Raw genomic sequence first — 27,409 nt, 5'->3', positions numbered from 1 at the left:
CCAAACTTCTTCTGAACACCCCCTTCTCATGCTTCCCTGTGTCACATAGTCTCCTGCCCCCTGCTCTTGCAAACTCAACCCAGAGCCCTTTGGTTCTGGGAAGATGTTCCCGGTATCAGGAGAGACTAGGAAAGGCTTCCTTCCTCTACTTGACCTCCTCCCTGGTCAGAAGAAAAGACGTGGATTTTACGGCGAGCTAGGGAGGACCTCGGGGCCCAGAGCCTGACACCGGGCCCCTCGGACTCCCCGCACAGTAAGCGGGAGCTCACGGACAGACGGACATCCCGCCCACACACCCTCAGCGTGCACTCCAGGGTCCTGCGTCTACTTGGTCAAGGATCAGATGAGAGGAAGTCAGGGAGGAAGTACTTTTTCTTGATGATTTTCCCACCGTCCGCCAGTGCCTCAGCCCCTCTGGGGCGGGAAGAGCACCTCTTACGCTGCCTCCCGCCCCTGCGCTGGGGGCTGTCCTGGAGGGTTGGTGGCTTCCGAGGCTCAAGAGCTCAGATGACTCTGCACAAATAATTAGGAAGCGATGGGGCTTGTTATTAAACATAATTTATAAGTTCACATAATTAAAATGTTAGGAATGACTGTGGAAGAGCCGACTGGCAAAGTTCTTGAACATTAACCCTCAGTATCACCCCAGCCAGCACACCACCGCCCCCGTGGCAGACTGTGGACCTGGGCGGCCCCGGCTTCCAGAAGGTCCCTCCATGTGCCCGCGAATGTGCACATGTACAGGGGGCAATTCTTGGTTCTGGGACTTTTAGGGGACACTAGGATGAGGAAACAGCAGGGATGCTGCAACGGTAGGGATGAGGGGGTCAGTGGCAGGTCTTCATGTCCAACTCCTGACCCCGACTGCCTTGAGGTAAAGGCTAAGACCCAGAGAGCGGCCGGATGGTGGGTCCGGACTGATGTGTCGGGCACTGGGACTTAGCGTGAGGGCAGGACACGAATCCAGACTCCGGCGCTGGTTTCTCTGGCCAGCCCACGCCTCCTGCCTCAGCTCAACGCCACTCCCTCCCCGCCAAGTGGCTCTCCGCTCGGGAGGCGGGACCGAGTTCTTCGGTGGCCCCAGGAGGCTGCAAGCTTTGGGAGGGAGGGGAGGGAGGGAGGGCGCTGACTGGGCAGTCCAAAGAGGAGGGGGCCTTTAATAGGCTCGCCCAGCGCCTGGTTTGCGGCGCTGCGAGCGGAGCGGCTGCGGTTCGGAGGAGCGGCCGACACCTCCCTCTAGTTCTCGGCTGCAAATCTTCGTCCTTGCACTTGACAGCGATTGTACTTAGGCTCCCAGGGCGCGCTTTGCTTGGAAAGGCACAGGTAGGAGGCGCGAACTGCCCGGTGCACGCTCGCTGCTCTGCGAGGAGTCTCCCTCCCCGGGGCTCTCCTTTCTGGGAGCTGCGGGCGGTCCCAGGCGTCGGTGGTTCCGGTGTACGGGCTGCGAGGAGACAGTGCCGGCGGCCGGGGAGCCGGCCGAGCCCTTCCCAGAGCGCTGCTGTGCGCTGCCCGGCGCCATGCTTCTGCTGGGCATCTTAACGCTGGCTCTCGCCGGGGCACCCGCTGGAGGCTCAGAGCCAGAGCGCGAGGTGGTGGTCCCCATCCGACTGGATCCGGACATCAACGGCCGCCACTACTACTGGCGGGGTCCCGAGGACTCCGGGGATCAGGGACTCATTTTTCAGATCACAGCATTTCAGGAGGACTTTTACCTACACCTGACGCCGGATGCTCAGTTCCTGGCGCCCGCCTTCGCCACTGAGCATCTGGGCGTCCCCCTCCAGGGACTCATCGGGAGCTCTCCGGACTTGCGACGTTGCTTCTACTCTGGGGACGTGAATGCCGAGCCAGACTCGTTCGCCGCCCTGAGCCTGTGCGGGGGGCTACGCGGAGCCTTTGGCTACCGAGGCGCCGAGTACGTCATTAGCCCGCTGCCCAACGCCAGGGCGCCGGCGGCGCAGCGCAACAGCCAGGGCGCACACCTCCTGCAGCGCCGGGGCACCCCCGGCGGGCCTCCCGCAGGTCCCAAGTCTCGCTGCGGGGTGGCCTCAGGCTGGAACCCCTCCATCCTGCAGGCCCTGGACCCTTACAAGCCTCAGCGGATCGGCTTAGGGGAGGGTCGCAGCCCGCGCAGGTCCGGGCGCGCCAAGCGCTTCGTGTCTATCCCGCGGTACGTGGAGACGCTGGTGGTGGCGGACGAGTCGATGGTCAAGTTCCACGGCGCGGACTTGGAGCATTATCTGCTGACGCTGCTGGCCACGGCGGCGCGACTCTACCGCCATCCCAGCATCCTCAACCCCATCAACATCGTCGTGGTCAAGGTGCTGCTTCTCGGAGACCGCGACACGGGGCCCAAGGTCACGGGCAACGCGGCCTTGACGCTGCGCAACTTCTGCGCGTGGCAGAAGAAGTTGAACAAAGTGAGTGACAAGCACCCTGAGTACTGGGACACCGCCATCCTCTTCACCCGGCAGGTGAGTTGATTTGTCACCTCTTTGGACCCAGATAGCCTCCATTTTTTTGGGGGGGAGGTCACTGCCCTTAACTCTCTAAATGCCCTCTGTGGCGCGCAGTCACCTCCATCCCCCACCCCCGAGTTGAAATCTCGTTGACCTCTTCCGACTGCCACTCGGGATCTTCCGGGGAGAGCCGGCTCCTAGGCTCGGTGGAGCCCCGGCTCTTGTGCATACGGATGCACGTGGGCGGTCAGAGGAACGCCTGCTCCTTCGGAAGGTGTAGGCCCGGCGCGGCCAATGAGCGCCTCCTGGATCCAGCGCCGAGGGGCCGGAACCCAGGAAGTTGCCGCCCCGGAGCCGCAGTTTGTCTCCAAGGCAGATAGGAGGCGCTCTGAGGATGGTGTTGGCGAGGTCCGCCCCTACTGTAAGGAGGCATCTAAGTCCTTTCGGACGTATCCTTCCGAGGCTTCTTTTTTTCTGCTTGTGGAACTGGAAGTTGAGCGCCTGGTGCCTTTCTCGTGGGTAACACACCGTTATCCTCTACCTGTCCTGGGCCTGGGAAAGCTGGATTGGGATAGAGGGGCTCGTTTGGGATTTTTCGTGGGTTGCAGTGAAAGGACGGAGACTCAGTCAAGTCCAGGCAGCATTTCCGTCTTCCTCGCTGCTTCTCTTCCATCTGTCTGTGCTGGGCCTGTCTCCTCTTGGAGGACCTTCTGGCCCATTCAGAGCAGGCAAACCGTTCGAGGCTTGGAGTGTCAAGTGGAGCTTCACTCAGAGCTGAGTTGAGAACGTCTCTTCCACTTTTCCCGTATCCCTGTTGGTGGAGTGTGACCCTGTGTCCTGATGTAGGCTCCGGGCAGAGCAGGCAGGGCTGCTCATGACCCAGACTCACCGACACTTCCTATGATGGTGCTTGACCGCAGGACTCCATCTCCTGGCCCTGGCGGTGCGGAAGTGGAGTGGGCTCGGGGCAGAGCATCTGGGGATCTCAGCTGCAGGGCTGGAAAGATACCGAGTCTTGGGATTAGAAAGACAGATCAAAAAAGCAGATCAGAAAAGCAGCTCTGCCTTTTGATACGGATCTATTGAAAATTTAGATTCATAGATGTTGCGGTGACTGGGTGCTGTGTTTTCGAATTCTTGAAATTTCTCAGGTACAGGAGACTGGGAGGAAAGCGAGTATCCATGTGACCTGCTGCGCCCTCTGATGTGGGGGGCTGTGTTTTGAATCTGTGCCAGGCTCTTGTTTTGTTGACATCATAACCGCAGGCTTCTGGGGGTGGCAAGGAATCCTCGGGTACCTATGGGGCCCTGACTCTCCACTGTATCCAGATGGACTGGCGCACACGGGGCTGGAACAGGAGCTGAAGACTTCCCCACTAACCCATTTGGCACAGCTGGTCCCTTCCTGGAGCTAAGCTTCCTCCTTTCCCAGCCTTCTCCTCCCACCACCTGGTTCCTCTAGGGAGGCCTTTGGCCCGAGTCCGTTTCCTTGCGCTCATTCTTCCAACTGAGGTCTGTGGAGCTGTCACTGCCCAGCCCCTACAAGCACTGCCTGAGTCACGGGGAAGCTGCAAAGGAGGCGGCTTCAACCTCTGCACACAGCCCAACTCGGCAGTCAGATGGCTGGGGAAAAAGCAAAGGCCAAGAACAGGATCTCTTAATGGGCAAAGCAGCTGTTGCCCCATCTGCTACCTGCGATGCCCCTGTGGAGGCCATTCACTGGTCTAAAGTAACAGACCTCCGTCTCTACTGCCTGGTGGTGAGGCTGACTTTTGGAACCAGCCGTAGGAAGAGCACTCCTGCTGGGAATAGGGGCCATGCCGTCAGAAGGATCCGCCTTTTGAAGAAGAAGCAATCAAACAGCGTGACAGCTTCTGTTTGTCAGTGGTGTGTGCTAGACCTCCCCTAGGGGGCTATGTTGACCATGCATAATGGGTACAAGATGTATGACCACTTGGGTCGGAATGTGCATGGGATGTGCGTGGTGTGACTCTTAGAAGCTGTCTTTCCCTTGGGCGTGGAGAGGGCAAAGCCAGAGAGCGGGGAGGCTGTGTCGGCAGGCCCATCATGCAGGTATGCGCTTCATGCTTCAGAGCAAATGTCCCTCCTCCTCCTGGCCGGTACAGACTTCAGGGCCTGCTGCATTCCCAGAGTCTCAGGAATGGCTCATTCCTGAGCTCCCCGGGGAAGGTACAGTATGAGATGAGAACACCAGCGCGCAGCTGCTCTTTCTAGACGGAGGCCGACGTGGTCTCCAGGAACTTGGGGCCTCCTCTCTGCTCCAACGCGAGAGGGACTTTTGTCTTACTTTGTAAGGGTGGGGAGTAATCTTTTAAATCAGATGTGTGAGCGTCTCTGCTTAAACCCTATTTATTGGAATAGTGGTGTAATCCATGCTTCTTCAAACTAAACTTTGAAAAGAATATATATAATTTGTTTGGATAAGACGTTTTTTAGGAAGGTGCTTATTTTGTAAATTACCTTTTGTTTCTAAAGGACCTTGAACTGACGGACACCGTTTTTTTTTTTTGTTGTTGTTTTTAACATTTATTTATTTATTTGGCTGCACCGGGTCTTAGTTGCAGCATGTGGAATCTTCGTTGCTGTGTCCGGGATCTTTAGTTGTGGCATGTGGACTCTTAGTTGTGGCATGCAGGATCTAGTTCCCCGACCAGGGATCGAACCCGGGCCGCCTGCATTGGGAGTGTGGAGTCTTAACCACTGGACCTCCAGGGAAGTCCCTTTAGAGTCACCTATTTCTTGGTTGCCCCAGAGAAATTGGAAGAATGGCGATTGCCTCTTTCTGATTGCACTCCGGTTGTGTTTCTCACGGGGAGGAAGCAGTTAGGAAGGGGTCGGGCTTGGCCGGACAGTACTTCCTCCCGTGAGGAAGAGGTGAGAGCAGCTCCAGGGAGCTCCCGGTGCCGGGGTGCCCAGCAGAGAGCAGGAGGAGGTCAGGCCCGGCAGGCGTGGAGTTCCCCTCTGACGTCTCAGAGCTGTAGCGGTGGAAACAAGCCCGGGCCAGGCTGTGGGGAGCCTGCTGTCCCCTTGGCAGGTGGATGGAGGGCTGTGGGGTATTGAGATCAAAACACTGGGAAGATGAGACCCAGGGAGGATCCTTTACTGCCCACAAAGGAGAAACAATGGATCCTACAGCAAAGATTTTGACAATTTGAGGAGTTTCCTTAAAGATTCGGAAAAAGTCCATTCCCGTAGGAAGAGTGCACGTTGGATTCTGCGAAGCGATCAGCCTCCAGCTCATAACAGCAGGGTGAGGTCACAGAGGACTGGAACCAGGATGTGTGGAGAATGAGAGCCAGCCGTTCCATGTGCACATTTATTTCTGAGAGGAGGAGTTTCTGTGGCTTCTGCTGTGCTGGGCAGTGGTCCAGTGGGACCGCACTTCTCCAGGCCTTCTCTCTCTTTAGGTCTAGCGCCTCTGCTGTTTGGGCAACTTCGTGGTCCACTGGCTTCCATTCATTTATCCATACATTCTCGTAACACTTCCTGAGCATCTATTATTTCTGGTACTATCCTGGGCTGTGGAGCTACAGATACTCCTAAGATGTGGCCTCTGGCCTCCAGGAATTCACTGTGTGTCAGGGACCCCGACAAGGAAACAACCCATTACAATGCTGTGTAAGTGCCCTGGCGAAGGCTCGGACCCTGTCTTCTGGAAGCCCAGAGGGGGGTCATTCTCTTTAACACTGCAGTCTGGAAGCTGAGAACAAGGGACAGACAGATGCTGGACCGAAGGAAAGGCAAGAAGGAAGGAGGTGGTGGTGATGGGACAGGAAGCTTGTTCTCTATCTTGCAGGAGGCCCTTCCTCAGGCCACCTTCTGGTTTGCTATTTGTGACATTTCCTCCATGGGACTGGCTGTTTTTTAGGATTCATAGTTTGTGGGTTTTATTCCTTCCTTTACTGGTTTTTCCTGCCGCACTGAGTACCGTGGTTGCTGCTCCCTCGTCCCCTTCTCTCCCCGATTTCTTCCGCGTTGTCTTCTTCCTCTTGTGCGGTCATCGAGGCAGGCTCTCTGTCCTCGTTCTCTTCTCTTCCTCTCCTCACTCATGCTCTCACCGTTCCTCCTCTCACGTCCCAAGGCTGGTGCTCGTCTTCCCGTTCTGGCCTTGGGTTTTGTGGGGATGTATATGTATTCTACACTGTGCAGAAAGGACCCACATTGTGGACCCTCATTTGAAACAGAGGCCAGTTCTTTCCATGATCAACTAGTTGCAGCATGGCAGTGAAATTTAGTGTTCCGACAAAAGAAATGCTAATAATAAAATAATAATATGGATTTTACACACATCTCCCAACACAATAAAAAGAATCATAATTTTGTCAGGATCTTTTAATGTTTTTTAAAAAATATTTCCGTATTTGGTGGCATTGGGTCTTAGTTGTGGCAGGCGGCATCCTTAGTTGCAGCTCGTGGGCTCCTTAGTTGTGGCATGTGAACTCTTAGTTGCAGCATACATGTGGGATCTAGTTCCCTGACCAGGGATCAAACCTGGGCCCCCTGCATTGGGAGCATGGAAGCTTAACCACTGTGCCACCAGGGAAGTCACCAGGATCTTTTAATTTTTTTTGATTTACCATGTTGTATTAGTTTCAGGTGTACAGCAAAGTGATTCATACATATATATATGTGTATATATATATATATATATATATATATATATATTCTTGTTCAGATTATTTTCCTTTATAGGTTATTACAAAATATTGAGTATCATTCCCTATGCTATATAGTAAGACCTTGTTGTTTATTTTATATATGTACATATGTGTTATAGTTTATATATATATATATATATATATATATATATATATATATAAGACATATGTAAGTGTATATATGTTAGTTCCAAACTCCTCATTTATCCCTCCCCCAACCCCTTCCCCCTTTGGTAACTGTAAGTTTGTTTCCTATGTCTGTGAGTCTATTAGGGGTTTTTTAAATAAGTTCATTTGTATCATTCTGTTACATTCCACATGTAAGTGATATCATATGATATTTGTCTTTCTCTGTCTGGTTTACTTCACTTAGTATGATAATCTCTAGATCCATTCATGTTGCTGCAAATGGTATGATTTCATTCCTTTTTATGGCTGAATAATATACCATTGTATAAATATACCACATCTTCTTTATCCATTCATCTGTCGATGGACATTTAAGTTGCTTCCAGGTCTTGGCTATTGTAAATAGTGCTGCTATAACACTGGAGCGCCTGTGTCTTTTCGAATTAGAGTTTTTGTCTTTTGTGAGAAGCTTTTTGAAGTCAGGTCTCGGAGGAAGATGTTAGCAGAGAGAGAGAGAGACAGCTGTAGATCTGTCATTTAGTAGTTTGTAAATCTTTATCACTAATTGGAAACTCAACCCCACTCCTTCTGGGAGGGAGGAGGAGAGATGATTCTCCCTGGCCTGTAGGGTGATAGCTCTTCTGCCCCGTTTCTTACAGCAAATAAGCAAGCTGGGAGTGATGGGGGAGGGTGGGGAGGAAGTTTGGAGGGAGGAATGTGTCCTGGAATCTTTTCTTTCTTTTTTTAAACTCTGGTTAGTCAGGAGGGCCAGCGAGGTCGGTCCCTCAGTAGGTCCTGCCCTTCAACGTCTCTGTAGGTGTTGGCCTCGCGTGGGGCCCTCGCGCTCACCTTGCTGTGACACCGTGCCCGGGTCGCAGGGCGCAAAGGAAAGAACACAGGCGCGGAGTTGGGCAGAGCTGAGTTGGGATCCTGGCACTTGCACTTTTAGCAGCGAATCAGCTGTTTGAACTACTCTCCCCTCACCTGTAAAACAAGGAGAATGAAGACGACCAGGGTACCGGACCGGCAGGGCTGTTGAGGGGCCGAGCTGCCGAGGGTCCCAGAATTGGTGCCCGGTTACGGCAGCCGGTACCGTCGCTGCGTGAGTGCTGCTCAGTATGTCTGCGGCTGTCCGGCCGTGACCGATGGGTCCCTGGCCAGAGCTGAGGTTTGAGACGGCCCTGCTTCAGAGCATTCTGCCCCATCCCCCTGCAGGTGTGCCCAACCCTTCCCATCTGTGTGGAAACTCCGGGCCCCACGGTCGCCATTGCCACTGACCTTCCGGGCAGGACCCCTCTACACCTTCGTAGCCCTTCCGATGGGCCCATGCATGTCGCCATTGTTCAGTGTGTTCGCAGGAGGGAGGTGCTGATGCGGTGAAAGGACCACAGCGCTCTGAGTGCTCAGGTAGTTTCACCTCCCTTCCTGGGGGCTGTTCATCCAGCTTTTGAGGCTGCAGGGCTGGGAGAGGGAGCCTCGGGTTCTTTGGCATTTCATCTTCGCTCTCTACCATCAGGCTTTGCCCAGGAGGAGCCGGCAGACGGTGCACGGCAGGGCTGGGGTCAGTGTGTCCGTGCAGGTGTGGGATGGGACCTGGCGCAGACCCCGTTCCCAGAGCACTCATGGCCTTTAATCCTGCCTTCCCCTCTCCCCGGGCCTCTCCGGCCTCTGCCCACCTGTGACCCACCAGCGCTCTGGGGGCAGAGGGTCCGGAATGGATGACCTTGCCCTCTTGAGACCCCCCAGCCCCTTCGTTCTTTGGGAGCACGTGCCCTGGAAGTAGCATGTAAGGGTGAGGAGGGCCCAGCTCTGCTGATGCACTGCCTGGGTTCAGCCCTCCCTCGGCCCCTCCCTCCTAGTGTAACCTGGGCTTGCCGTTTGACCCTGGGCTGGTTACGCATCTTCTCCGGGTCTCATCTGTAGGACACGGCCTGGTAATGGCATCTCCTTCATAAAGCTGCTGTGAGGATTCTGTAAGCGAGCAGGTAAAGCGCTCAGAATATCATCTGTGCATGAAGGCCAGCTACTGTTGGACATGGCACGCACCCTTCCTTGAAGTGACGGCTTCTGGAGAAAGTTGTTTGGTCTTCCTGCGGTGAGGTTGCTCTGCTTCCTCGGTGATGTAATTCGTGTTTGGTTTCGTCCATCTCTTGCTGGGATACCACTTTGTATATCTTGAGGTGTTTATATCCCAGTGGAATCTGCTGATAGAAGCTGCCTGGGTGAGCTAACCTCTTCTTCCAGGTGTCCTGAGTCACACCGCCCAGGCACTGAACTGCTAGATTTTTTTTCTTCTAACAAAGCCATGCCCTCCCATCCTCGGAGATTACAAACAGAAGTGGATTCTGAGTTGGATGAAGAAATCCAGTGACGCCTGAGAGATTCAGCTGGGTGACAAGCTGTGGGGCAGTGTTAGTACAAGTGCAGGGTGGTTTCACCAGCGATTAGGATACCCTAACTCGTGTGGTGCTATCCAGACCAAAGGCCACTGCTGGCCTGGTGTCAAGAGGCATGGATGCGGACCCCATTCTTTACGTCATAGCGGCATGGCCTTGGGGGAGTGATCTGAGCTCACGGAGCCTCAGTTTCCTCACCTGCAGAATGAGAGGGCAGCTCTGAGGTTCTGGGAGTAGAATTCTTGGAAGCTGTGACGCGGCCGTGAACGTGAGTGCTGGCTCGCACACGTAGGAGTTCGGTGTGAGCAGGAAGTTGGCGCCGTCGGAACAGGTATCTTCTGCCGCATTAAAAAAATGAATGTGCTTGATTTTGTGGGTCTCCCTCTCTTCCTACCGCTGAAAACACGAGCATCTCAGCAGATGGTGGGGGAGGTGAGAGGAGGTGCAAGGAAGGCCGTAAGGAAGGCAGCTGCGAGGCGTTATCCTTATTTATTGATTTGTTTCCAAAATGTGGCTCTAGTCCTAAATTATTTTTATAAAAAGAGACAATCAGAAAAGAATAATCCAGGAGGATTAAGCTGTTGGCCAAGATGATTCTTGGGTCATTTGGAAAGGCAGTTGCAGCTACAAGAAATGGCAAATCACCAGAAATAGCGAGGGGCTAGGCTGGGCGGTGCCTACGCCCTCCAGGTGGAAGGAACCAGAACCGTTTCAGTTTCTGGAGACAAGTGCCTGAGCTGAAGAGGTTAAGGCAGCTTGAGTGCATCTGAGTTCGTTCCAGAAGGGTGGAGACACACAGGGCCACAAGCGAGGCACCATGGGACCCTGCACAGCCACCTGTGGGAGTTCAAAGCGTGGAGGCCCAGGGAGGCCCCATCTGAGTCCTGACTCAGGGCGAAGGGCCAGGCAGAGGGCCGGGCGGCACCTCTGACCCCAAGCAGCTGATCTTCCCACAGCGATGGGCTGGGTACCGCGGAGCAGCTGCCGTCAGCTGCGTCCGACCCTCAGGAAGTTTGCCGGTTCTTGCCTTGCTCTTGTTTGATCCAGGGAAACTGGGATTTCTTGATGGAAAGAACAGGTTGCTCCTGGCCAGGAAGGGCCTGCAGCTGCATGTCTGCTTCAGAGAGAATCCACACTCACCGAGAGGAAGGCGGCTTTTGGCTTTAAGGACCTCCTGACCACAGAGGCAGGCGCGGCCGCCGGACTCCGGCCTGAGCTCTCACCCTGCTCTAGCCTTTTCCGCCGAGCAGGGCAGGGGATGGGCCTCTGAATCTCCATGTGAGTGACTTCACGCTTCTGTGACTCAGTTTTATCAACTACACAGTGTGGTCAGCAGACCAGATCAGCGTTAGGGTTCTTTCCATGCTACAAGCAGAGCGTTCTGGGTGCTCCTTTTATAACCCAGAGGCCAGGGGGTGGGGGTGGGGGTGGGCTGAGCACCCTGGGATCGGGAAGGAGCAGAGGCTTCAGGTGCTGGGACCGTCTGGGTTTTAGCTGGGAGCTGGCCCTTCCCCAGAGGAGGAGAACGAGGGGACAGGAGTGACTTGCCCGAAGGGACACACCTGCGGCGTGGTGGGCCAGGACCAGACTCTGGGCTTCCTGGTGCTCGTTGCCGTGCCCTCTCGTACACTAGGCCAGTGCTGGGTGCACATAGTGGCCCGGGGACAGTGTGACACGCTCGTCCTGCAGGCTCTCCCTACGGGCTGTGACCGCCAGGCTAGGACTTTCAGGGGCGACCACGTCTGTGGGCTCCTGTGCTCTCGTGCCCATCTCCCTCTGGCCCTGCACGAGCCTTCCTGCCTCCCTCCGTCCTCCGCTCCCAGGCCGCTGCACCAGCCCAGCCTGCTCCTGGGCGGCCACGCTCCCTCCACCACCGGTCAGGTGAGCCTCTCCCACGCCAGCCCTCATGCGTCCCGACAGCAGGTGTTTTCTGGGTTTCAGGACTCTGGCGGAGGGAGAACTTTCTGGGGAGTGAGCCTTTGGAGAGGGAAGGGGACTTGGAAGAGACCGGAATTCGAGGTCCCCCCGGGGGCTCCCAGAAGGGACAGAAGAGCCGCGAGCAAGAGCGGGACAGCCTTTTACCCGCCAGTGACTCGGGTGCCCTCGGGTTCAGTCTGATCACCCTGGAAGCTCTCTGGCCAGAATCACTGTGAACTCATGAGGAGGTGTGACTGTCACCTGACCGTGAGAAGCCAAGTCTGACCGCTCAGGTGGTAAACTGCTGAGCGCTTGGGATTAAATTTTGCTGATTTTCTGTATTGTGACCACATTTCCTCCTATGCTCCCTGGTCCCCCTTACACGCCCTGGCTGCCCACCTTTTCCCCACGTCAGCACACGTGCACACACACACACACACACACACACCCCACACACACGCACACATACACCCCTAGGGAGATACACAGCTGAGGACAGCTCTCTGTGCCTGTTGTGTGAGCCCCTGGGCTCGCGGGGGAAACACCTGCAGTGCGTGGACTCAGGAGGCGCTGAGTAAACAGCTGCGATGAAGCGGACAGAGGGTGACTGTCCAGTCCTCAGACCCTGACTGGGACTCGAGCTTCTCTAAGCTTCAGGGGAGTCTGAAGAGGTGTCTGTGGAGGGTGATGGTGCCGTCATTACTCTAGCGGATGCTGGAGGATTAACTGGCGCTGTGTGTGTCAGGTGCCGCCCAGTGTCAGCATTTCCTCAGTCGCCACCGTGATTAGCTGTGATATGAGTCGCGGTCTCCACCGCTGACAAATGGGTGTAATAATACCTCTGCCTCCTCAGACTGTGGTGGGGATTACACGAGATGCTGCACGTCAACTTCGTGTAAACTGTCAAATGCCAACCACGTTAAAGGCAGGGATGTGGCGTAGAAAGTACCAGTGTCACCCTTCAAAGTGTCTTCTCAGGAGGAGCAGAATGTGTACAGGTGTCTCATCCTATTTCTCCGGGCTCCGAAGGCACCTGGATGCGTTGCTGGCCCATGATGCTCCTGAGTCCTGCGAGCTGTGCCCCCAGGAGACCCTTCCACGTACGTGAAGAGTATTCCATCCGGGCTGCCAGAGGCTCTGGCCCCGCTGCAGGCTGTTTCAGTACAGAAAGAGGGACCTTCCTGCTTAGGTCACGACTCATATAATTATCTTCTTTGGAGCGGCTGTGGAGCCCGTGGTCCCCCAAGCTTCTGTGGCCAGTAGAGCTGGGTCTGCATCCGGGCTTGTCTCTGCCTCTCTCTGCCTACTCCCAGCCCGCGGAAGCCGGGCTTTGGGCAGGGCGGGCCCTTGGCCAGTGACCCGTTGGCTGAGAATCTGAGCTTAATTCATGGTGGTCCAAAGGCAGTCCCTCATCAAGGATGAGGCTCCCAGAGCCGACCCTGGCTGGCGTGGTGCCAAGCTTCCACCCCCTTCTGCCCAGTTAGCCACAACCGGAACCTCACCCGGCTGGGGAGTCGCCGTTTTCGGGGCTGGAAGGCTGTGTCTATAGAAAGTGACGGTCCTTTCAGTGTAATCCTGTACCTCCTAATTTCCTCCCAGGGCCTCCCTGGGTAGGATTTGGGTCGCATCTTCTCAGCAAGCCACCGAGCTTCCCTCCTGAGGCTTTTTCCCTGCGTGCATTCCATGAATGACAGCCCTGCAGCCCCCCTGGGCAAAGGGCCTGGCTGGAAAGTGCCAGGCCTGCTGGGACCCGGAGCGGGGGGGAGTGCCCCTCCTTCCCATCTGGTCCTTCTGTGGCGTCTCTAACTTCCGGCCGGCTTCTGCTTCTCCCCTACCTGGGCAGGACCTGTGCGGGGCCACCACCTGTGACACGCTGGGCATGGCTGACGTGGGCACCATGTGCGACCCCAAGAGAAGCTGTTCTGTGATCGAGGACGACGGGCTTCCCTCGGCCTTCACCACAGCCCACGAGCTGGGTGAGGCTGGGGGCTCCTGGGGGAGGGAGGAGAGTGCCCTTCTGGGCCTGCACTGGGTGTTCTGGGCAGGGGTGGGCGTCTATCTTTGCTCCCTGGGGCTCCTTCCTTAGGGTCAGAGTCGCCCTTGGTGATGGTTCACTTTCCCGATCGCCCCAGCCCAGGTGGCCGGTGGCACTGTGTCGGTCAGCAGTCAGAGTGTCTCATCAACTAGGGGCCAAGGGGAGAGGACGTTCCCTACCTTGCTGTCCTCACTGAGCCCACAGCCGATGGGCAGGGCAGGACCTGTGAGATCATGCTCTCTCTCTCTCTGTATTTTTAAAATAACAGCAATAAAACCCCAACATGATTTTTTAAAAAAAATATTTATTTATTTATTTGGTTGCACTGGGCCTTCGTTGTGGCAGATGGCTTCCTTAGTCGCGGCTCGTGGGCTCCTTAGTTGTAGCACGCAGGCTCCATAGGTGCGGCATGCACGTGGGATCTTAGTTCCCTGACCAGGGATTGAACCTGCACCCCCTGCATTGGGACCGTGGAGTCTTATCCACTGCGCCACCAGGGAAGTCAGTCCCCAGGAACATGATCTTGAGGACGCTTGCGAAGCAATCTACCGTTAGGCAGAAATGACCCGCTTGAAAGCCGTAGACTCAGGTCCTCTAGCTCCCGCCCCCCACCCGCCCCCCAGGCTGCTCCATGCTCGCCCGCGTGCCGCCCTCTGAGGCCTCTCGCCTCCCCCGCAGGCCACGTGTTCAACATGCCCCACGACAACGTGAAGGTGTGCGAGGAGGTGTTCGGGAAGCTCCGGGGCAACCACATGATGTCCCCGACGCTCATCCAGATCGACCGCGCCAACCCCTGGTCGGCCTGCAGCGCCGCCATCGTCACTGACTTCCTGGACAGCGGGCACGGTAAGCGGGGCCCCGGGGAGGCGGGCTCGGCCCCGCCCTGTCTGTGCCGCGTGACCCGCGGCGTCTGACGGGGCCCATTCCGTTCCCCTGGCTTCATGCCCGCTCCCGTCGAGACCCTGTGCTGGCCACGGCCACCTTTCTGGCTCGCCCCTGATGAGCGCCCTCGGCCCCCCGCAGGCGACTGTCTTCTGGACGAGCCCAGCAAGCCTGTGTCCCTGCCTGAGGACCTGCCGGGTGCCAGCTACCCCCTGAGCCAGCAGTGCGAGCTGGCCTTCGGCGTGGGCTCCAAGCCCTGCCCCTACATGCAGCGCTGCAGCAAGCTGTGGTGCACCGGCAAGGCCAAGGGCCAGACGCTGTGCCAGACCCGCCACTTCCCCTGGGCCGACGGCACCAGCTGCGGGGACGGCAGCTTCTGCCTCAAGGGGGCCTGTGTGGAGAGACGCAGCCTCGGCAAGCACAGGGTGAGTGGGCTGGGGGGCGGGGGGTGGACTCCATGGACCTGCCCTGGGGACCAGCCCTGGCACACACTGCTGTGTGGCCGTAACTATCTCACTGCTGCTCTGTGCCTCGATTGCCCTGGCTGTGGTCCTGGCCCCTTCTAGACTCCGAAACCGGAGACAAAAATGAGGCCGGTCAGAGAAACTGGTGAGGCCGTAGGCAGGTGGGGTGCTTTCCCAGGGGCAGCGGGCCCGGCCCTGAGCTGCACCCTGGGAGGAGCTCTGGAGCCCAACACCTGGAGCTCGGACTGGCTCACTGCCCGCTCCTTCCTTTCTGCCCTCAGCGGGTGTTTCATGGCCAGGGAGCCGTGGGCTCAAGATGAGCCAGGCTCAGAACCCTATTTGTTACATCCCGAACCAAGCTTCAGTTTCTGTTGTGATCGGTTGTTTTTGAAGTTGAAACATAAATGAACAAAAGTTATTTTTTCCCGATAAACAGGAATAGCAACCAAACCGGAACAAATTCAGAATCCAAATACTCTCTGAATATAATAAAAACTTTATTTTCTCCAGATCTTGGGTTGGGAGAGCAAAGGGATTTGCGCTTTTCCACCAAAAGGAATAAGAAAGAGGCCCATCTTCTCCCTTGATCCCGGCGGGAATTGTCCAGCCCGCTCCTGCCCCTGCCTTGGCCACGGGAGGGCTTGCCTTGGGGTTTCATGTACTCAGAGGCCATGGATCAATGATAAAAAAGCATTCACCAAGCACTTTATCCATTGCCCGGAGATGGGCATGGTACAGAATGATGTAGAACCTTCTGTGTTCTGGGAATATACGTTTAATTAAAGCTTCATTCATTCATTAGGCAACAACCCGCTCGCTCTATTCAGGGATCTGGGTAAAGTACTGTGGTGGTCAGAAAAATGAATGAAACATGAGCCATGTCAGAGAGGGCTCACAGTCTAGTGGGGGAGCTAGAAATGTAACTGTAATCCAAGACGCAGAGGGGTGTGTGCTGTGTGTTGAGACAGAGTGCGAGAACGTGTCGTGGAGAGCAGGGATGAGAGATTAATGATGATCAGAAGGGCCTGAAAAAGCCTTGGTGAGGAGGTGGGATTTGAAGAGAGCCTCTAGGGATGAGTAGGGTCTCAACAGGCAGAGCTGGAGCAGAGTCTGGGTGGTGGGCTGAGCTGGAGGCTAGCGTGGATGGGCACTCCATTGGGGGCATCTTTGGGAGGGTGGTTCGCTACTAGCATGTAGTTGCCTTGACCACCAGCCTGATGCATTGAGGCCGGAAGGTCCCGAGGACAGGCCGGTCACTGCCAGTTCCTTCTCTTGGGAAGATGAGTCAGAGGATAAAGAGGTTGGTTAGGGGGATACTGGATACAGGAAATGTGATGGGGGAAGCTCTCTGGACCTCTCAATCCATCAGGAGCCAAACCCACTCTATCCTCAACCTTCTTTCTGAGCGAACTGTCCCTCCTCCACCCTGGCCCTTTAGGGAGGACACTGCCTTCATTAGCTAAAGTCAAAGCACAAAACTTGTCCTATGAGTCACCCCAGAGATCTCATTTCAGGGGTCCCACTCTGTCCACTGAAGCCCGATTTTCCCAGCTCACTCCCTCCAGTTTTAGGACTCCGGCAATTCTTCAATCCCATTTGACCTACAGTCCCTTGACCTGACATCTTTCCATCGTCCCTCAGGCTTCTCAGGCCCTCACCAGCCTCTTACTGAGCTGAGACACAGTGGTCCATCATTGGAACCACTCCTTCACGTACACTCCTCTGCCCCCGTCCCCATTCCTCGTACTCACTGGGCTAAGCCACCACCCTGGTGGCATCCGACTCCCTCACCTTCTCAGTGGTGCCAGTGTAGGTGAACATGGCCGGAGAAGCACACGCAGTCCTGCTCGCTGGCCTCAGCTTGAATCAATGACCTGGACACTGCGGTGGGCCTGCCCAGGGGTCACATCACGTTTTATCTCCTGAGTTCTCAGTCTCCCAACCACCTAAGCTGTTACTTCACATCTTCACTTTTCTCTTCTATGACCAGCTCTTTCTTCCTCATTTTTCACTTTTGCCTGTGACCTTTCTTCCTCTTTCCCTAAGAAAAACGAAGCATTTAAGTTATCAGACGTGAACTCCCACCAGCTCCCAGCACCGCATCCACCGTCGGACCTGCTTCTGCACCCGTGGTGCTGCCTTTCCTCCTGCACAGTGGACGAGCTGCCCACACGCTCACCTGCGGCCAGGCTTTGTGCCTTGCACTCCGATGCTCTCCTCTGCCGTCTCTTCAAGGAAAGCACCCTGTCAATCTCCTCTCTTTCCTGCAGCATCAGATTGTCCCCTGTGTTGAGTCAGATCGTTCCTATCAGGATGCGTGCTTGCTGTAGTTTCTCTCACCTCAAACTAAACTTCTCACGATCCTTCCTGTTCTCATGTATCACAGTCTCTCTCCTTGACTCCCTTTTTTTTTTGCCGTATGCGGGCCTCTCACTGTTGTGGCCTCTCCCGTTGCGGAGCACAGGCTGCGGACGCGCAGGCTCAGGGGCCGTGGCTCACGGGCCCAGCCGCTCCGCGGCATGTGGGATCTTCCTGGACCGGGGCACGAACCCGCGTCCCCCGCATCGGCAGGCGGACTCTCAACCACTGCGCCACCAGGGAAGCCCCTACCTGACTCCCTTTTACAGCAAAGTTCCTTGAAAGAGTTGTATGAACCGGCTCTTGCCAACGCCTGTCTTGCCACTTTTCTCTGGAGCGCATTCCAAACAGGCTTTCAGTCCTCCTGTTTCTCTGAAATAACTCTTCTTAAGGTCACCAATGACCTGCACGTTGCTGCTCGGTGATTCCTGCCTGACCTGCGAGCAGCATTTGACCTGGCCATGGCTCTCTGCCCTGAGGACACAGACTCACCCGCCTTGGTTTCCCTCCTCCCCCCCAGCTGCCCCTTCCTCACACTCCTGTTTCCCAGCGTTGGGGTGGGTGCTGCAGAGCTCGGTCCTCGCCCCTGTCAAGATCCACGCCACCTTCCCAGGTGGAGCGTCTAGATCGCTGGCTGTAGACGCCCTTTACGTTTACATGTCGAACACTCCCAAGTTTGCTGCCCAGACCTCTCTCCTGGACACTGCCTGTCTCCCTGGATCTCCATCGCCCCATCTGGATAACTGATGACCGTCCTAAATACGACATCTGTAAAATGCAGGCCCTCATCACCACCCCGAACCTGCTCTGGCGTCTCCCATGCGCTCAGGCCAACGCCTCTTTGCCCCAGACGCGTGTCCAGCAATCCCTGTGGACTGTCTTCAGAATCGACGCAGAGCCTAACCATTTCTCACCACCTCCTCTGCTGTTACCCCCTCCACGCCGCCGCCCCTGGCCCCGTGGATTATCCCCCCTGCCTCCTAACTGGTCCCCCTGCTTCTGACCTTACTCCTTACAGACAGTTCCCTCCAGAGCAGACAGAGCGATCCTTTGAAATGCAAGCCAGGTCCTCTCGCTCAGACCCAGCGAGAGCCCCGTCTCTGTCTTCAGCTCTTCCTGCTGCCTCCTCGGGGTCTTTGCGCTGGATCGCTCTTTCCCTAGTATCGACATGCTTCACTCCCATACTTCCTTCGGGCCTCTGTACAAATGTCACCTCAGCGGTGAGGCCTCCATGCCCCCCTGTAACACAGGGCAGCCCCCTCTCCAGGGCCCTCCCCATCTCCCGCTCCGGACACCTGCTTTAACCCCATCTGACACCATGTGCGCAGGCTTATTTTCATGGTCTGTCTTCCCTGCTGGGATGCAGTCGCTTCAAAGGCAGGGGTTTGCTGCACATGGTGCCAGGCTTGTGGTAGGAATTCAACAGATGTTTGGCAAATGAGTGAGTGAATGGCACATGGCAGGAGTGTTTCCTGTAGGAATGGGTAGGAAGAAGTGATGCCAGGTAAAAAAAAAGCATAGCATCGTCTCAGAAGCCAAAGGAGCAAAGTTAAATATTGAAGGTTGGGGACCACGGGCCTGGGCACGGACTCTTTCATTCTTTAGGGGGGGTCACTGCTGACCTTTGAGAGGGGACACTGCTGACCTTCGAGAGAGCAGTTCCCGTGGTGCAATGGGGACAGAGCCCGTACTGCAAGGCACGGAGGAGGGAGCAGGTAGAAAGAGCAGGTGTGGCTGATTCTCTGAGGAAGGGAAGGCATGAATGAGGTGGGCTATGGCTTGAGGAGAAAGCAGGGTTAAGGGAAAGTGTCCTTCCTCAGGACGAAACTCTGAGTATCTACCTAAGTTAAGGTATCTGTCTTACCTGCAGCCAGTTCCTGACGGGCTCCGTGCAGGTTCGCGGCTTTGGGTGACCTGTGACAGCCTCTCCACCAGCCTCGTACACCTGGGCCCTGTTGCCCAACTCGTGTGTATTCAGGACTGAGAACTGGCTTTACTGTCATCCTAAGAAAAACATAATGAAGACTGTAAATTTTCTCTCCCTTCTCCACCCTCTTGAAATTAAAACAACACTGCATAATTCACCCCAAAGCCAAACAGTTTCAGGATTGCTCAATAGCCTCCTGTCTTTATCTCCTCTTAGCACAAACATTACATCTGCTTGTAGTGAAACTTTCTCAAATTTAACCCCGGATTGAGGTGAAGACCAGTCTGGTTTGGTGAAAAGTCTGAATTATGGAAACCTTACAAATAAAAATATTCAGATATCTATGGCGACACGGTTTACTGGCCATCCTTTAGACTCAGAGACTTTTGTAAGGTCACTAACGACACAGAAAGAGAAACCCTGAGCTCCCTCGCGGTGGTAAGCACGGAGCTGGGACATTTCACACACGCTGCATCATTTAAATCTTCCGTCTGACCTCACACCCGAGGTCGATGTGCTGGCCCCATTTTTGCACACGAAGCACCTGAAACTTAAGGAAGTTCCTCTGCCTGCTCAAGGCCACCCATGTGGCGAGGGCAGAGGCCCGGGTGGAACTTGCCTGCCTGACTCCACAGCCAGGAGCCCTGTCCTGCGCGCGGCCTCCTGTGTAACTGGGGGCAGTGGGCATTCGCTAATCAATGGGCTGAAGTGTCGTGTGTGCGTCCCGGGCACAGGATCATTTGCTGCTCATTTTCTCCCTCGTGGCACAAAGTGGGTTTCGTTCCGGTGGGATGGCACGGTGGAGGCTGTCCCTGAGGGGCTCCTGTGCGGGCTCAGCGTGTGGGTGCCGTGCCCCGACCCCGCAGGGACGTAACAGACCCTTCCTCACAGGTGGACGGCTCCTGGTCCAAGTGGGAGCCCTACGGGCCCTGCTCTCGCACCTGCGGCGGGGGCGTGCAGCTGGCGCGGAGGCAGTGCAGCAGCCCCGCCCCCGCCAACGGCGGCAAGTACTGCGAGGGAGTGAGGGTGAAATACCGCTCCTGCAGCCTGGAGTCCTGCCCCAGCTCAGGTGAGCGGGGGCGGCCGCGGCCGGGCTGGGGAGGTGGGCGGGAGGCCACAGAGCTCCTGCAGTCGAGATTCTTACTCCCAGGGCACAGTCCGGACGTGCAGCTGTGCAGAAACCTGGGGATCATTTCTTGGCCCAGCCACTTTGCCAGGGCTGTCTTCCTCTGATGCTGAGGCTGGGAGTCTAGATGGCCCAAGGGGACAGGATACTAGAACCCTCTTAGTTAAGAACAGACAAGCCCATCTTCATAAGCAGAAGTTTTTTTTTTTTTTTAATAGGTTAGCTTTTAATTTGTTTTCTGAGAATAATCCTTTGCAATAACAATAGCAGAATGGAAATAATATGGTTTAGAAAAAAAGGAACTGTTACATATCCCTTGTTTGACTTTCCTACAGACCACGATCAGCTGTCTGTAATTTGCTGGGATAAAAGTAAATTACATCTTTTCCACATTCTCAGTTTCTTGCTATTTTTAATGAGATTGGGATAGGTACAGCCCAGTTTCAAACTCAGACACCATTCTTACTTGTATACAAGCAGGAATTCTTTCTTTCCTTCTTTCCTTCCTTCCTTCCTCCCTTCCTCCCTCCCTCCCTTCTTTTTTTCTTTCTGGCTGCGTTGGGTCTTCATTGCTGCGTGCGGGCTTTCTCTAGTTGCATCGAGTGGGGGCTGCTCTTTCTTCCACTGTGCGGGCTTCTCACTGCAGTGGCTTCTCTTGTTGCAGACTCTAGGCGCACGGGCTTCAGTAGTTGTGGCACACGGGCTCAGTAGTCGTGGCTCGCGGGCTCTAGAGCGCAGGCTCAGTAGTTGTGGCGCACGGGCTTAGTTGCTCCGCGGCATGTGGGATCTTCCCGGACCAGGGCTCGAACCTGTTTCCCCTGCATCAGCAGGCGGACTCTCAACCACTGCGCCACCAGGGAAGCCCCCCAAGCAGGAATTCTTTATCCAAGCCTCAAGAACTTGGGTGGGAGGAAAATGACATCTCTATATTTACTAACCTTTTAATCTAAAATTTAGTATTTCCTTCAGTTAGAAATTTAGTAGTTTTTACTAACCTTTCCACCCCAAATTTAGTATTTCTCTTAATTAGGCAACAGACTACAATGCTAGTCACAGTACCTGTGGCTCTGCCGCTAGAGATCATGGGTATTTTCACGTGTTGCATATTTTCAGTTGTTGCAGATTCCTTAAAATGGCGTTTGAGCTCATCACTAGCTCATAGTTACAGCGGGTTTTAGACTCACTGTTGGATCTTGTTATTTAATGGGTTAACAAGGAAGCACATAAATCACAAATATGTTTCAAAATATATCGATAGTTGCATATAAATACAATTGGTGTTCTTTGTAATCTATGTATTTTATGCATTTAAGAACGTTCTGAACGCAGTTTCAATAGACTGCTGGGGGGTTCTGTTTAGGATTCCTGTTCGAGGGAACTTAAGGCCAGACCACTGGGGGAGGCGGCACACTGCCCGCGGGATGCGTTGCCATCTGTCTCCTGCATCCTTTGGTCCCCGCCTGCCGTGGTCCTCTGGGGTGGGGTGGTTTCAGTGATGAGGACGCCCCGGCTGAGGGTGAGGAGGAACCGTTTAGAGCCAGGGGAGGCGAAGCACCCCCGGGGGGCGTCTCTCCTTTGCCCTCTCCCCACCTGGCCCTCCCTTTAGCTTCCTGCATGTGTTCCCCCTCCCCAGCCTCTGGCAAGAGTTTCCGGGAGGAGCAGTGCGAGGCCTTCAACGGCTACAATCGCAGCACGAACCGGCTCAGCCTGGCCGTGGCCTGGGTGCCCAAGTACTCGGGCGTCTCCCCACGGGACAAGTGCAAACTCATCTGCCGAGCCAACGGCACCGGTTACTTCTACGTGCTGGCACCGAAGGTGGGTGAGCCTGGGCAGGAGGCCAGGGCAGGGGTGGCGTCTTGGGGAGCATCAGGCTGAGCTGCCCCCCTCCTCTTCTCCCCCTCCTGGGCCACTGCAGGTGGTGGACGGCACACTGTGTACCCCTGACTCCACCTCGGTCTGCGTCCAAGGCAAGTGCATCAAGGCTGGCTGCGACGGGAACCTGGGCTCCAAGAAGAAGTTCGACAAGTGTGGGGTGTGCGGGGGAGACAATAAGAGCTGTAAGAAGGTGTCTGGACTCTTCACCAAGCCCATGTGAGTTCTGAGCCCTGGGGGGTGGGGGGAGGGAAGGAGGGCAATTCCCGTGGAATTGCCCCCAGGCGTCGGAAGCTTGGGTGAGATGGAGTAAATGTCAAATCCCGGCCGGTACCCTTGCCTCAGAGGCCACTCGGGCTCGGCTACAAGTATGATGTTCATTCATTCATTCATCCGACAAAGACGAAGGCTTGACTAGGAGCCACTTAGCTGGAGACGATATTCAGGCATTTGGCAGAGTTGTTAGGGTCTGTCTAGAACTCTAGAGTGAGACTGACCTGTGTTCGAGTCCCAGTTCCCCATGTTCTGGATGAAGCTGGGCAGGTGACGCAATCTCAAGAATTCTAGATTTCCCCACGTGTAAAGTGAGCACGATGCTAGGATATTTCATGTCCCGCTACTGTGAGGATTAGGGAGTTGATTCAAGTGACATGCTTAGCATAGTACCTGCTGCGTAATAGATGCTCACTAAATGGTCACGGTGATGATAACAAAACACACCTGGGGACAGATGTGACAGCCCCCCCCTTTTCTGAGCCCGAGGCCCTGGCCTTGGGGACAGGATTAAGCTGAGAATGGCACTAAACTGCAGGGAGACAGAGGAGCGAACGGCTGGGACTGAGGGAGCCCCCTCGTGGGAGATGGGTGCCCAGATCAGCCGAAGAAATGTCTCTGCTGAGCCTGGGCTCCTGCCTTTCCGAGGTCCCTTTATTTTCACGGGGATGTGCTCCTTGCAAAGTCCGGACCCAAGCTCTGGAAGAAGCAGGGGCAAGCAGAGTCCCTGCTGTCTCAGTCGAGGGGTGTGCTTGGCTCTGAGGACTTGGGGGTCCAGGTGCTGGTGGCAGTAAGGCCTCGACGGCTGTCCAGGAGCCTCGCCCGCCCCCAGGACACAGTGCCCCCTGCCGAGCCCTGGGTGCAGCCTCTCGGGCACTCGGGTGCTGCAGGCAGATGGTGTTGCAGGCTGTCCCTCAGGGACCCGCAGGGGAGACCGGGCTGGGAATTAAAGGTAGATCCCCGGACTCTCTTCACGGGCTAAATGGCAGGTGTCCCTTTCATAGACTAGTGGAGTGGGAAGGAGCTGAGACATCTTCTAACCTGCTCATTGCGTAGATGAGGCCCCTGGAGCCCAGAGAGGCTGATTTGCTTGAAACCACCAGGGAGCTGGCGCCCAAGCCAGGGCTTGGCGTAGGTCCCTGACCCCAGGGTGTGCACCTCCCTGCATCAGCCCCAGCCCCGGCCCCTCCCGTCCTCCTCCCCCTTCCTCTCCGCTCCCTCTGGAGGCGGTAGGCGCAGCCAGCACATCCACGGGCCGGCCGATGTGCCCACAGCCTCCCCACCTCTCGGTTTGTGTGACCCATGGGCTGGGCCAGGCCCAGTACTCTGCCACCTGTGTGACCTGCCCGGGGTTTGGGAAGGGGAACCCGTCCCGGCGTCGGAGGGCAGCGAGGTCCTGCGGCAGGCATCGGTCTAACGCTTACTCTTCTGCCGCCGCAGGCACGGCTACAATTTCGTGGTCGCCATCCCGGCGGGCGCCTCCAGCATCGACATCCGCCAGCGCGGCTACAAAGGGCTGATCGGAGACGACAACTACCTGGCCCTGAAGAACAGCCAAGGCAAGTACCTGCTCAACGGGCACTTCGTGGTGTCGGCCGTGGAGCGGGACCTGGTGGTGAAGGGCAGCCTGCTGCGCTACAGCGGCACGGGGACCGCAGTGGAGAGCCTGCAGGCCTCGCGGCCCATCCTGGAGCCCCTGACCGTGGAGGTGCTCTCCGTGGGGAAGATGACGCCGCCCCGGGTCCGCTACTCCTTCTACCTGCCCAAGGAGCCCCGGGAGGACCGGGCCTCGCCGCCCACGGACCCCCGGGCCCCCTCCGTGCTCCACAACAGTGTCCTCAGCCTCTCCAATCAGGTGGAGCAGCCAGACGCCCGGGCCCCCGCACGCTGGGTGGCGGGCAGCTGGGGGCCATGCTCGGCCAGCTGCGGGGGCGGCCTGCAGCGGCGGCCCGTGGACTGTCGCGGGCCCCCCGGGCAGCGCGGGGCATCCGCCTGCGACGCCGCCCACCGGCCGGCGGACACGCGCGCCTGTGGGGATCCCTGCCCGGCCTGGGAGCTGGGCGCCTGGTCCCCCTGCTCCAAGAGCTGCGGCCGGGGCTTCAAGAGGCGTCCGCTCAAGTGCGTGGGCCACGGAGGGCGGCTGCTGGCCCGGGACCGGTGCAACCTGCGCCGGAAGCCCCAGGAGCTGGACTTCTGTGTCCTGAGGCCGTGCTGAGCGGAGCGCTCCGCCGCTTAACTCTGCAGCCCCTCGCGCTGCTGTCTCCGGGACGGCCACAGGCAGAGGGCACTGGCCGGGGCCCAAGCCGCGAGGCCACCCACATCCAGGGACAAGGACCTGGGCCGGGAAGCTAAGTCACTAAGGCACAGTCTACCTCACGCCCGGCTCCTCCGGGGCCAGCCTCGGGGTGAGGCTGCGAGGTGCTTGGAGCTGGGCAGGAGGCACCGGGCCCAGTCTCCCAGGGACCTGGAGGATGGGCGCCTCCCAGCGGAACTTCAGGGACCTTGGCCCCCGTCAGGGAGGCCGCAGGCTGCTGGAAGAGCCAAGGCCCGGCAGCCTGGCGACTTCAGGGGGCCCCAGGGCTCTGAGCCGTCTCTGAACGAGGCAGGATTTTGTGGTGCTTTCAGCCGCTTTCTTTTCTGACTGATGTGGACCGAACAGTGAAAACTGGCTGGGGGTGGGCAGAGCTGAGGGGCAGGGGGCAGGTATAGCTGGAGCCTGGGCCGCTCCATTTGGGGTGAGGTGTGTGGGGGACAGTCCCAAGTTCCTCATCTTCCTTCCACTCTCGGCCATCCCTCAAAGGGCCACCTCCTCTCCCTGTGTCGTAGTCTTCAGACTAGTGGGAGGGCTTCTGCATAGGTGTCCTCTGGGTCTTTGCAGGTGGAGGTAGGCGGTCAGTAAGGAGACTGTTGTCTTCTTCAAGAGAGATCCGACCATCAAAAAAAAAAAGATGCTGGGGTGATGGATTCTGTGCCCGAAGCAGGGAGTTTGAGGAGAGACCTAGAGGGTTCTGCTGTCACTGGGGCTGGGTCTGAGCTTTGCAGGAATGTCTCCCTAGGATGGGGAGGAGGGAGCCCCAGTTCTGATGGCTTCTTCCTCCAGGGAGCCAGATATAAGTCAGGCTGTTACCTTAACCCAGCATTGCCACAGTCCTGATCCCACTAGGGGGACGTGGGACATGCCCAGAAGGGCCAGGTGCTGAACAAACAAGTAGGCACCGTCCAGACAGCTACATGCGGTCTTGCCTGGGGTCTGTCAACGTTGCATCACAGGCTGTAGTTTCTGCAGTTGGATAACGGGGTTCACTGTTTGCTACCTCAGGCTCTGCTCTCTGGGAACCCACCCTTGTCCCTCCCTGGGGCAATGGGGACCCTGGTGCTTCCAGCAGCCCCGCTGTCCTCCCCTGTAGATGGAGCTGCCCAGACACAGAGATGAGCTTGGGCCCAGACACAGAGATGAGATGCATGCTTCGTGCTCCCCTCAGCCCGCCACCCCCCGGGCCTCCAAATGCGATGACAGGGTCTCTCTTCAGGTGCCATGGGGACAGGTTTCAGGAGACACCAGGAATCACTTAGCTGACCCAGGGGCCCTTGGCAGCCACAAGTAGGAACTGCCGGAGACTCGTCTATCTCAGAGACACGGTAGCAGAGTGGAAACCGGATGTTTCCTACAGCTCCAAGGGGGACGATGTTTTGGAGTTAGGGATTCTTTGGCCAAGCAGGGTATTTCTTGAGGGTGCAGCTGCCCCAGCACGAAGACGGGAGGTTCTGCTTCAGAGAGTAGGTAGTGAGTCCTGGACCTCGGTGAGGTGACAGCAAGCACTGCCTTCCCTGGGAAAGGCAGTCAGCCCTTTGATTTGCCTTCCCCTGATAGAATCCACAAACCAGCCGACCAGCCAGGTGAGCCTGGGATGGTGTTCTAATCCCAGTCTGACCCTGGCTGAGCCCTGAACACGTTCCCACAGGGGGCGAAGGGCAGGAGGATGTCGGAGGCTGGGCTGCAGCCACCCTTGAAGAAAGGAGCGAGGAGGAACCCCCCTCCCTGCCCGAGCGAACACTGGGGCTGCAGGGCAGAGGTGGACCCCCGCTAGCTGACGACAGCACCGCACTCTGTGCTTGGTGCAGCCCCCCTCGTCGAGGAGAGGGTGGCGCGGGGGCGTGCGGAAGGGGCGGGGACCGGGTGGGTGGGAAGGGAGGTGCCGTCCCTGGGGGCGCCTGGCCCCCAGGGGAGCGGCTTGACGGATCATTTCCAGGAGGGACAACTAACGTTGCTCCTGACGTAAGCTGGGTCTCAGCGCTCTTTTCTGTCGTGATGTTTTCCTTTTACCTTTTTTTTTTCCTTTTTAAAAGAAGTACGAGCAAGACAACTTGGGAGGTGTGTCTTGTCTGGGACCATTTCACTAATCCAACCATACTGTCCAAGGCTGAGCAGAGACGAGCCTCAAGGCACAGGTTTCTGGTGATGGAGACAAAGTTAAGGTGGTCTCTCATGTCTGTGGAAGAAGAGGAACATTCTGGGGCTGCAGCAACCTCTTCCGAGGGTTGTGGACCAGTGAGGGTCTGGGCTCAGGAGCCCCTGCCTCCTCTGCCCGTTGTGTGCACTGATTGCAGGATCTCAACCTCGTGGGCCTCGCCATGCTGGAGCGGGGGCAGGCGAGTCGAGGACGGGAGGAGGGACCCGAGTGCCCCCAGCCTGGGCACTGGCTCCCGAAGGCACTAGACACTGTCGTTTACCGAGACCCCCTTGTGTTTGGTTCTTTTGCATTCCGTGTGCGTACTGCAGAAGGATGGAAGGACCTGGGTACTGGCTGGGCTCTGTATACTGTGTATACGTGGGAGCTGGCCGCTGCGGGGACAACGGCCTGCTCCCAATAAAGTTGTATTTAAGACCCGTG

At 56.6% G+C, this 27,409-nt stretch overlaps 1 protein-coding gene across 2 annotated transcripts; it reads left to right on the top strand.

Moving 5' to 3' along the window:
• The first annotated feature begins 570 nt into the window (after positions 1 to 570).
• ADAMTS15 (ADAM metallopeptidase with thrombospondin type 1 motif 15) lies at positions 571 to 27,409 on the top strand. Of its 2 annotated transcripts, XM_073807974.1 has the most exons (9): positions 579 to 2,474; positions 13,424 to 13,556; positions 14,294 to 14,461; positions 14,639 to 14,922; positions 20,138 to 20,315; positions 22,006 to 22,187; positions 22,288 to 22,463; positions 23,958 to 24,076; positions 26,865 to 27,409. In XM_073807974.1, the coding sequence occupies exons 1-9, from the start codon at positions 1,518 to 1,520 to the stop codon at positions 26,975 to 26,977; spliced, it is 2,310 nt and encodes a 769-aa protein (XP_073664075.1). In that variant the 5' UTR covers positions 579 to 1,517; the 3' UTR covers positions 26,978 to 27,409. The 2 variants fall into 2 exon arrangements, with proteins under 2 accessions (XP_033717670.1, XP_073664075.1); XM_033861779.2 differs by having other exon boundaries at positions 571 to 2,474; positions 23,958 to 27,409.

The sequence above is a fragment of the Tursiops truncatus genome, chromosome 8 (genome assembly GCF_011762595.2).
Source record: "Tursiops truncatus isolate mTurTru1 chromosome 8, mTurTru1.mat.Y, whole genome shotgun sequence".
NCBI classification, from domain to species: domain Eukaryota; kingdom Metazoa; phylum Chordata; class Mammalia; order Artiodactyla; family Delphinidae; genus Tursiops; species Tursiops truncatus.
Note: the sequence above shows the minus strand (reverse complement) of the source record. Positions and strands in the feature narration are given on the sequence as shown.